Source organism: Psittacula echo, assembly GCF_963264785.1.
Source record: "Psittacula echo genome assembly, chromosome: 2".
Lineage (NCBI taxonomy): Eukaryota > Metazoa > Chordata > Aves > Psittaciformes > Psittacidae > Psittacula > Psittacula echo.
The window spans coordinates 56,313,164-56,324,773 of NC_137737.1; the positions used below are offsets into that span (position 1 = coordinate 56,313,164).

Here is an 11,610-nt window from a genome sequence, read left to right on the forward strand (position 1 = left end):
GAGCACAGCATTCTTCTAAGTACGCCTGGGGACTGGAACTGAGAAAGCAGACAGGTTGCACCTGTGACGGCTACATACAAAGTACAGCCACTGGTGCTGGCTCACAGGCCATCTCTCTGCTTTTGCTGGCATAAGCCTCCTGAAACTCAAGCTGTCTGGGCTGTGGGAGTCTGCTACTGCCACTCAAAGGGAATCGATACTTTAGTCCATGCACTGAGACGCCAGCTCGCAGAGCCTGGCTGGCAGCCCCTTTGGAACTCATCAGCACACTTCCTTTTATTCACTTCTACCTGCTTTCCTCCTTCCTCTCCACTGGAAAAGCCACCCCAGTAAAGGACAACACTCCCAAAACTAAGGTGGCACAGAGATAATAGCACTCAGAAAGCCTCCCACATCCCAAGAACCTGGGTAACAGCAAGAGAGATTATCCCATAGCCCACAGAGGCAAGGTGGCCCTTTTCCAGTTCTCTGGCACTTCAGCTACTATTACTAGAGCAAGGGTTTAGCATTGCAGTGAGGACAGCTAATGTATTTTAATCTCCATCTGCATTGCTCACTATTTACTTTCCCACATACACAACCCAGAGTAGATGAGTTATTCAGCCAGGATTACGCAAGAGTTTATAGAGCTCTAATTAGTTTCACTTTCTTACAGCTCTGTTGAAGAAGTACTTTTCAGCTCTTGAAATAGCCAATGGATTTTCTTTCTTATTTGGTAAAAACAAGCCACACTTCTGTACAAACACGTGCCATTTAATTGATCATTCCTGGAGAAGGACAGCTTCCAAGTTCTCCACCCATTTAGCTCCACAATAAAGCTGTCAGTCTGGGGAACAAGACGTGCGCCAGCAGGAGCAGCACACCCCCAGCACCTGACTCTCAAACGTGGGCTCACTTGCACAGCAATGAGGTACTCGTGAGCCAGAGGTCAGGACAGGATGTTGAAACCCAGCTCGCTGAACAGGCTTTCTCAGAACACCACTGTCCCTTCCACAGCACTTCCCAAATGGCACAGCCTTTGTCAAGATCATGTAGAGCCGGCAGCACATCTGCTTGTGAAAGCCCACCCAAACAATCCCAGACCCAAAGAACTGATCAGTAGTTACGAAAGCGTAATGTGCTATACATCAAAAAGCACTGTAGGAAGCATCAAACAATTACCCCACACTGGCACCAGAAACTGGAAATTAGATTTTCATACATTTGGACATGATTAATGAAATTCAAGCAGCCGTTCGTCCGAAGGACAGTGTTTGTTAGCTGACTTATTGCAATGGTAAATGACTAGTTTCTATTTGTCTGCTCTTGTAATAAGGGCCAAAGCAAAATCTATCCAACTTTTCAGAGGAAAAAAAAAAAAAACCAAAAACAACCCAAAAAGACCCCACATAAAGCTCTTTATCTGACACTCACCAGCTCAAATCAAATACAGCTATTTTCAAATCTATTAAGACACAAAAGGAATTTAAAATGTTAGATTCTGTATAAAGAAATAATTTGATACAGAAAACCAGCAGGAAGTGTTTACTTGTCCAGGCTGGTTGTTACAAATATAAAGGTAAGAAGGCAAAGACAATGTTTATGCAGTGCTTTATGCAGATACATATCACTACATATCTAAAGGAGGCCAGGAGGTGCCTTGTGGCTCGCTGGACAGCTCCAGCTTTATATCTAAGAATCAATGTTTGCGCTTTAATTGAGATCAGACTACTTTTGGGATTAAAACTGGTGTAGGTTAAAAGAAAGAAGGACATGTGCATGATCAAGATTTGATCTATCTGTTTCAATTTACAGACACGGAGTGGAAAAGTAAACTCCTGCAAAAATGCCATTTAGTGTGTAAAATTTTAATCTAAAACCAGCTTTTCCCCAAAGCCTCCAAACCTGAAAATGACATAACCTAAAAAGGATCAAATTCAGCAGTGTGCGTGCAGCCTGTTTTTACCACCCACCACATTTCCTCACCTCCCTCCCCCAAAAAAATAAAATCTGCGAAGAATTTTAAAAATCTAAAAATGTGCCAATGTTTGTTCTAATTTTTTTTTTTTTATACTTGGTTTACTAATGTATAGGGTAAAATGAAAATAAAAAGAAAACAGAAACACACTTCCTTAAAAAATTTATATAATCCACTACCTTGTTTTTCTCATCTCAGATCATCACCTCACCAGCAGGATCCCACAGCGATCTCTAACACAAAAAAAAACTGAGTGATGAATTTGAAGCAATGAAGAGTTTGCCTCAGAGGAAAATGCCTCCCTCAGGCAGTCAGTGAGGGCATACCCCACCTAAGCTAATAAATCAAACAGGGCAAAGGTCTGTTTTAAGTACTTAATCATTTATACTGTTAAATTTTTAGAATGGTTCCTGTCGACATTTTTGCCTCAGGCAATGTAGCAGTATCTCAAACAGTTACCAGAATGATCTGGGAGTCAGGCTGCACCATAGACCATTCTTAATGGGCAACTTGCACATCATCTCCCCATTTTAGAAGCTGAAGGAGCTTAATAGTATGGGCACAAGCCACACTGATATTTGGCCTGAAGGCTGAAGAGCTGTCCTGGCAATTTTAATGTACTAGTGGAGCTGCAAGCTATGAGACTGAAATTCAACAACATAGACCTGATAGAGCACACTGTGATGAGATACCTGCACCATCTTGCTCCACCAGCTTCAGTAGAGGCATGCAAGAAGCAGAGCAGACACAACTGCACTCTGGTTTGCAACACAAAGGCCACAGCATTCAGAGGACTTAATCATTATTTCTCCTCCAGTCTTGACAGAATAATAATATGTATGAAGATGCCTTATAGGAACAAAAGCTAAAGGCTGCTTTCTTTCCAGCTAACGGCAGCTATGAATGTCACTGAAATGTTTTATGGCAAAAGCACCAGTCAGCCAACATCAGCTGTTCCTCCATGCATGCAACTACCTCCTTCAAACATCCAGGAATTACCACAAGATGGCTACAATTTAAACCCTGCCAAAATACTACACCAGGAAAGGCTTCTCCCAAAGAGATGTTTATGTTGCACTAATTCCCAGTAGGACAGAGTTTTGACAGTCTCAGACCAGGAATATTATTTAACTTGTCACCACTGGATGACGTACTCAAAATGCTCTGGCTGTGTTAACAGCTTCAGGAGAGCATATGAATTATAGCAAGCTTTGCTTTTGGTTTTGATGAATAATCCCCCCTCCAAATTATATGAACTCAGCAAGGACTGTTTATCAAAATGCCAAAAGATTAATTTGACTTTGTTTATGGTTTGTTTGTTTGTTTTCCCATTTAAGTAAATATATTTTCCAGTGTATCCTATGTACAGAAACCCTTTAAAGAGAACATAAATCTCAGATCCTGCTCTGCAAGTCTTCACCCTTTGGCTGACCAGTCCTGTGAAATCTGACAGGTCATTTGCACCAGCGTTTTCATGTGGCTTATCTAATTCTGTACTAGAAAGTTGCCTCATTTTATAGATGTTGCAAGCCTACAGTTCCCGTCAAACACAACTGCTCAGCTGCTGTGAAAAATTAAGCTTCCTTAATTACATAAGGGCCTGCCCCCATAAGCAGCTATGCCTTTTCTCAAATTCACAAATGCAAGTAAAGCCATTGACTTCGAGTCAACTTTCAAGTGTTTTCAAGTTAAACAGGAATTTAATAGCTTTGGACTTGAGCCAAAGCTTTAAAAACATTGCTCTTAAGTTTCTTGGTGCAGCTTTGTCCAGCTGTAAAGCAGAGATAAAGATTTACCAACAACATTTTGGGATGAATACACACCCCCCAAAAAACAGGAAAAGCTCTGGTTTTGCTACAACTGGAGCAACAAGAGATGTTCTATACAAGAGGCTGAAGATCGGCTTCCAACATATTATTTCTATGTACTGTACAGGCATACACCCAAGTCTCTATCAGACACAAGTATGCTACATCCAAACAAGCTCCTCTCTAAGCACACTCAGAATCATAGAATCATAGAATAGTTAGGGTTGGAAAGGACCTTAAGATTACCTAGTTCCAACACCCCTGCCATGGGCAGGGACAAATACACTATAAGTACACATTTTGCTCAGACTAAACGCATTTTATGGAAACTTGACATTTTGATTCTTGATCTGCAGCACTTTTTTCTTTTCTTTCCTTCAAAGCAGCTGTTTTCTTTTTAAAGCAGAAACGTAACTACTGAAATGTACAGATATAAGTCAAATGCAAAGTTGCAGAGGAACTGGAAAACTGTCCATGGATTACATCTATAGAGGAAGCACATTTTTTGATTCATTGATAAACAATTAGTCTGGCAGCTCTTGGTACCTGGGTACTTTTGGTTGCTTCACTGACAGGAAGTCCCCCTGTCTGAACATAAACTGAAATATTTTTATGGGCCAAAAGGAATCAATACGGGAAAACAGAGGCTGGAGGAGAAGTGGGACTAAGAAACAAAGATTAGGAAGAACTGGTTTGGGACTGAAAACAGCAAGTGTGTAGACCATGCGACTCTGATCCCATATGTGCTGATCTCCAGGGGAAAAAAGGCATTGGCAGAGCTGAGAAAATATTCTCTGTCTTCTAAGAAACTGCAATGATTGTACAACTAAATTGCTGCTTGCTTTTGGAGCCTTTTTCCTGACCTGGCTTCCCTCTATCTTTCTTCGTAAATTAAAGAGGAAAACAAAACAAAAAACAGAATATAAGGTAATAGAACAGATTTTTTTTTTTTTTTTTTTTTGTCTACGGAAATGTTAAAGATGGGCCAGTGACACCACAGTCCAGAAGGATCGCAGCCACCTTATTAATGCTGTGACAACAGCCTTTACGAATTCTGTGCAGATCAATGTACCTCCTCTTTAATCTCACATGTTTGTTTTTCAGGTATGATTTACCACCCTTGAAACTACAACTTAAACAGCCACCAAAGAAGTTAGTCTGACTTAGGAGTGAAGGCTGGGAAAGCTGCTTGAAGTCCAGTCTGACACAGGCTAATCTTATCTCCAGCATCACCCAGGGGGAAGTTTTTGAGGAAAAAGGACCAGGAGGAAAAGCCTCCCTTCGATTTCACTCAGAAGAAACTGGGAGCAAATACTTGGATGGATGCGTGGGCTGAGCCCTGCCCTTAGCCACTGCTGCTGGCTGATCCCTGCGGTGAAAGAGCGACCGATGTTGAGCACATGCTGCAAGAAGCCGTGAAAAACGGGCACTAGCCATGGCCACGCAGTGCTCGGCTGAACTCTGGTAGGAAAACTCCCTTCCTCTGGGGCAGCGAGCTGGAACACCAGTGGGGACCCCGTGCTGGACCTCTTCTGGCAAGGAAAGAGGACAGGGAGCCGTCTGTATCACAGTGAAGGGGACACCAAGAAGGACCACGGTTCCACCCAAGGGCTCTGAGGGGACCCATAGGGGAGCGGCCACAGAGAGAGGGTGTTTCTGCGCCTGGCGACGGATGGGACCTCCAAGGGAGCAGGCAACGGTCACCGGGACGGATTCCTCAGCACCCGGGGCGGGCGGGACCCATGCGGGAGCGGTAACGATCTCCGTCCCGCAGCGCCCGGGGACGGACAGCATCTGTCAGGGAGCGGGTATCGGCCGCCAGGACGGGGTCTCAGAGCCCGGAACGAGCGGGACCAGAGAGACCGCGGATGACGGCCACCGAGACGGATCTCTCCGCACAGACCGAGCGGATTCCCCGCGGTCGTGCAGCGTCTCCCGCTCCCCCCCCCGCCCTGCCCTCCCTGCTCCGCACCACCCTTTCGCGGCCTCGGCACTTACGGGCAGGAGCAGAAGCGCGGCGGCCGCCGCCGCCGGGAGGCTGCGCTGCGGCGCCCGCCCGGCCATGGGGCCGCCGGGGCTGGGGGGGTTCCTCCCCGGGGCCGGCGCTGCCCGCTCAGCCGGAGTCTCCGCGCTGGCCTGGCGCTGGCATCTCCCCCCCGCTGCTGCCCTTGACCCCTGCCCGCCGCTGAGAAGCCAGCCCCAGCGCCGCCGGCGCGTCCCAGGGCAAACCCCCGTGAGGGAGGGAGGGAGCCAAGCCCGCCCTCCGCCCAGGATGCCTCGGGGATGGAGGCGGCTGGGGGAAAGCGACCCTCAAAGCTTCCAGGAGCAGGGAAGACCTTCCTCTCCCGAAGGGATTCCCGCCTTCGCCAGGCACTGGGTGCAATAGCGACTTCGCTGCCCACGATCTTCTACAATCAATGGGGTAACGCCCTCCTCAAGCACTAAGTGCAATGAAGATCCCCTTTCCCAAGCACTGGGTGCAATGAGAACACCTTCCACACAAGCCTCCAGAAATGACGGGGATCCTCCTCTTCCACCACCCCCCATATACTGGGGACTCGATTGCCTCAAAGTTTCCGGGAATAAGAGGATTCCCCTTGCCCAGTTACTAGGTGCAGTGGATACGCCTTTCCAAAATTAGGTGCAATGCAGACACCATACAATCCTCCAGAAACAATATGAATTCCTTCATCACCACCTCTTCCCGCCAGGCATTAGGTGCAATGTTAGCTCCACTGTCCATAAACTTTCAGGAGCAACAAGTTTCACCCACTGCCCCAGGCACAAGGTGCCTGGTGGACTTTCTATAAAACTTGAGAAGTCATGGGGAACCCTCTCTGACACTGTGTGCAGTGTGAACCACCTACCAATCCTCCAGGAGCAAGGGAACACATGCACCCACCCCACATCCCCCTCAGCCCTAGATGCAATGTTACTAGGAGCGGTGAGGACCTTCACCTCCAAGATAATGAGGAGCAAGTCTCCAGGCTTCCTGAGCAGCCAGCTGAAGGTTTCCAGTGTGTTGGTCACCGAACTCATCAGCACACCTTCCCTAAAATCTCCAAGCCTGTGGGGCATCCCTTTTGCTGTTCCCCGCCTGGAATGGGAAGCCCTTTCTTCCTCAGCACCAAGCCTTGTAAGACATCGCAACATGTACACCCTGCTAGCCAGGCAAACCAAAAGCAGCCTCTGTGACAGTTCCTTGTGCATTTTGTCTCTAAACAGGAGACATTTGTCCTGCTCTTCTCATCTATGGATACTTGCCAGGCTAGACCCCTATGCAAGCAAAGGCAAAACAAGATCACCCTGTATCTTCATGCCATATTCACACTGATACACTTGCCCGAGGGGCTTCTGGCCGTCTGCTATATTGCTCTAGGTGTTGGTGGTGGTAAGGGAATTGAAGTCTTACAGAGTTGGACTTCTGACCCTCCTGAGGCCCATAAATTTCTGGGTTTAACAGAGACTAACTGCTCCCTCCCTTCTGCATCCAGCCAGGCCTCTCCATACAATGGGTGCAGCTGTGGTATTGTGACTGATTGTGACTGTTGGCACCAGGCCAAGCCAAGTTCTTCCCAGTGCCAGCAATGAGCCTAATAAGATTCCTTTTTAACTCTGCTCTATGCTGTCTATCCAGAGGACAGCTAGCTGTGCTGCGGATCACAGTCTGTACCTGTCCACAGCTGGGACTGTCCCCTCCATCTGTGTCCTGAGGCACAAAAGCCTCAGTCACAGTTCTAGAGCAGCAGCAGACATGACATGTGTCTTCCCAGCCTAGCTGCTGGATTTCCACACGGAGCAGTGTCATACGCTGCCCACCAGAAGTGATGGACAAAGCCTGCCCTAGTCACCTGCTGCCAACAATTGCCTTTCAGGGAGGTGGTGCTTTTTCTTCCCTGAGGCACTGCCTTTCCACCACCTTCCTTGTTTGTTTTTTTAATCGAAATCGATTGGCATAAAGATTGTGGTGGCAGGGAAGAAAGAGTTCCAATGAATCCTCAGTGTTTGTGAAAGCTTAGCGAGCCTTACTTAGAAGCAGAAGTACTCGGACATCTTTCTTTAGGGCCCTGCTGAATTATTTAAGTTTTTGTCATTTGCTCAGAAAGGCACAAAGCCAACAGTTTCTTATCCTGTCTAAACCATCTACAAGGAGGCTTACATCCCTAATTCCATGCAGGAATCCCACTTAACACAGGACGAGTATCACAGCAAGGAGAAGGGCACTTATAAACACTGGAGGACCTGGGATCCTCCTAACACACTGATTAAGTTTTCAAAAAGCAGCATTATTTTCTTTTTTCCACTGGTTATTCAACTTCTGAATGCATTTAAATATTTGAGCTTGCCTAATGTTTTCCTCCCCTGTCAGTTGCACACCAACATTTGTTTCCTTTCATTATTAAAAGAAAACAAAACCATAACCCAAAGTTGCATGCTTGCAATTAATATGAATGCTTTCATGAAAATACAAAAGCAGGAATAAATACAGCACAAATTTTTATTGCATTTAAACATCAACCTCCAGGACTGGAAACTCACACGCAACAGGATTACATGAATTCATGCGAATTGGTAAAGGAAGCCTGAAGCTGCATGTGCACAGACATAGGTCAGCTGCTCTGAAACCAGAAAGGTTTTCCAGCATGTTGCTCCATGACTTTCTGTTACGATTTATCTGTGTTTGTTGTGCTGTCCAGAACCAGAGCCTCATGTGTTGAAACAGAACAAAACAACCCCCAATTGTGACTATCTAAGGATTAAACAAATCATTCCCTCAGTCTCATTTTCAGTGCTTTTCCCCTTATAGCTGATTGCAAAGTCTAACCAAAGCTTTTTGTTGACGGTGTTGCTTATAAGTTCCCTCCCCTTCAGATCCCCTTCTGTTCTTTAAGGACTGAGCTCATGTTGCAGCTTTCCCTTCTGTCATGGTGTGCCTGGGGACTCTTTTCCCAATCATCTCCTTTTAAAAAACTTGTAGGATCATTCATCAAACTGTCTGGCTTTATGGGTGAAATCGGTCAAAGACTTAAAATAGAGAGATATATATAGACACACATATCCACACACACTAGTGTATGTGGATATGGCATATGAAACATAAGCCTTGTTCTTTTAGGGAACAGACTAAGATCCATGAGATCAATACACATAGATTCAGTAATGCAGGAGAAGAACATGACAATTTTTATCAGTTGGATAGAGTGAGTCTCCATATGGAATCATGGCATGGATCCAACTGTTCATTGCTTGTCTTGCCCAAATGAATTCCAGATATTGCTTGCAACCATGCCCATACAAGGACGACTCACCCTTGCTTTTTTTGGTGCTGTGTTTTTTTCTTTTTTAAGCTCCTTAAAGGACTTACCAACTCTAAGCCTGCAAGTATACCCACTGCTCTCAGTGGAGAAACTGTACAGAAAGTATCCTCACTGGAGGAAGGATATGGCCAGCTCTTGGTGTAACGTCAAATGCAATAAGGCCCTTGCTGTGTCTGTAACTCTGGGGAGTTTCTACAATACAACTAAGTAACATGATAAACAGTTTTAATAATAACCAGAAATATCACACTAGGTGTAAGTACAGAAAGGTTAAAATCAGACTGAATCAGGTGCCAAATTTGTATCTCTGAAATATTGGATGACCTCTCAGACAGATGAGATATTTTTCAGTTAACAGGAATCAATAGAAAATATCAAATATGTCCCTCTAGGTGAGATCCAGAGTCCTATAGATGTGTTAACAGCAGGGCAATGACAGGGATGACATGGAGAGAGACTTTTTACAAAGACATGTAGTGACAGGACAGAGGCTAATGGCTTCAGACTGACAACGGGTGGATTTAAATTAGATATAAGGAAGAAGTTCTTCCTTGTGAGGCTGGTGAGCCACTGGCACAGGTTGCCAGAGAAGCTGTGGCTGCCCCATCCATGGCAGTGTTCAAGGCCAGGTTGGACAGGGCTTGGAGCAACCTGGTCTAGTGGAAGTTGTCCCTGCCCATGGCAGGTGGGGTGAAACTAGATGGGCTTTAAGGTCCCTTCCAAGCCAAACCATTCTATGATATGATTCTATGACATAATTGGACTGCTCATCTGCTAAGTGGGGTACCTTGAGTCTTAAGCAATAGGTCAGTTTCTTGTGGCTGAGCTCCAGCTGCTTCATCTGTCCTATGAGCATCTTGAATGAGCACACTCTGTATCTCCTCTGGAAGTTAAACCTGGACTGAAAAAGCTCTGGCATAAGGAAGAGATGAGTATGTGTTTATCACAGACATATGGTTTGATGCAGAGAGGTGCTTGGAATTTTTGCTAGACCTTCAGGGGATGGAAACATCCAAAGAGCCTGGGTTCAGTCCAAAGAGCCTGGGTTCAGTTTCTGACTCTAGTCTCAACCTCTACTTAGGTTCTCTCGATACTCAGTGTAAAATGCAGGGTTTACTCCTACTGTGGGCAATTAAATGGTGCAGGTTTTTGGGGAAGGTGGACAGTGTGGGTCCCCATTTGGGACCTTGGAAAGGTTTTAGCTCCGTCATGCAGGATCTAAGCGGATTCATTTTTAAGTATGTATCAGATGTTTTATTCATCCCTTAAGCTAATAAAGTTAAACTACTTCCAGAGATGTGACAGCAGAAAACAACTAGAAACTCTGAAAGTGCTGTACTGCCCTGTCCCCTTTTGACTGCATCAGTTTCAGCTCCGTTTCAAAGAGGCAGGTGAATTGATATAGATGTACTAGAACTGAAAAAGGTCAGGCTGGGCAAAGGGATGGAAGAAGTCCCACCTGCTCATTGCAGAGTGAGCGAATGCCACAATAGCATTTGAAATGAGAATAACATCTGCAAGGGAGCAAAGTTAGCTGGAGGGTTCTTATTAATAATGAATGTAATGGCTTCTGAAATAGTGGTGGGTCAGCGTTGGCAATGATCACTGCACAGGATAACAGAAATCACTCTGACAAAGTAAAGGCACATAATTTCTTCTTCTTCATTAAGTTAGTACTCGCAATTACACTTGAATGAAGAATACAAGTACGGTGGAGGAGAAAACGGTGATATTTAAAGAAAGTTCCATTGTTTGAAACGGTTCCTAATAGTGAAGTCTCTGGGGTATAGTATAAACCTTGAGACTGGGGGAGAGGAGGAAAATGAGGTGGAAGTATTACCCCTTAGGCATAAAATAGATTTTCTGGCTTTCTTTACCGTGGAACTCATGTGGACACTGTATTCTCATGGAATAACACGGGGCTTTTCCTTGTGACAGTATGCCAAGCTTAGTGTTTTGCACATCCTATTGCCAAGGCAATGTAATCATCTTATCGCTTCCCAAGAGCCCCACAAACCTAAGCTACCATCAAGCCCATGTGGGCTGGGCAAAGTGTTCTGGTGGCTGCATAAAGAAAGAAGCTCCTCTTTTCTGCTGGCTGGGGGACAGCAAAGCTGCCACATCAGGTAATGCCAATATGGGCACCTTGCAGCCAGACTTTAAGGTGCCTTGCTCCAGCTGACAGGCATGCTGAGAAGAGCAACTGGCAGCCTGGACACCATTGCTCTGAGGGTATCCCCAAGATCCCTGGCAAAGAAGTTTCAGAGACAAACTCCTTGTCCAGAGGAGCAGGCATGGAGCCTCCTCTCAGCCCAGGACCTTCCCCAGAGGGAAAACAAAGGCTATACATCCCAGCAAGATTTTAAGATCAGATGTCCCACCTGGAGCAAGGGAGAGAGAGAAGGTCCTATCACAGGCCACAACTGTCATTAAATCATCACTCTTACTAGGGGTGTTCTGTCTTTATATTGTGGAAGGGACTGTAGACATCAGCACCTGTCAGATCTCTCATCCAAATATCTGTGAG

The 11,610-nt window shown here is 45.6% G+C and overlaps 1 protein-coding gene across 1 annotated transcript in view; it reads right to left on the reverse strand.

Moving 5' to 3' along the window:
* Nucleotides 1–5,829, reverse strand: part of CRHR2 (corticotropin releasing hormone receptor 2) — a gene marked incomplete at both ends in the record, with an annotated part of 152,087 nt that extends 146,258 nt beyond the window's left edge. The window contains one exon of the mRNA XM_080610096.1: nucleotides 5,764–5,829. Coding sequence (XP_080466222.1) covers nucleotides 5,764–5,829 — 66 coding nt within the window. The remainder of the gene's footprint in view (nucleotides 1–5,763) is intronic.
* Between the last annotated feature and the right edge of the window lie 5,781 nt (nucleotides 5,830–11,610).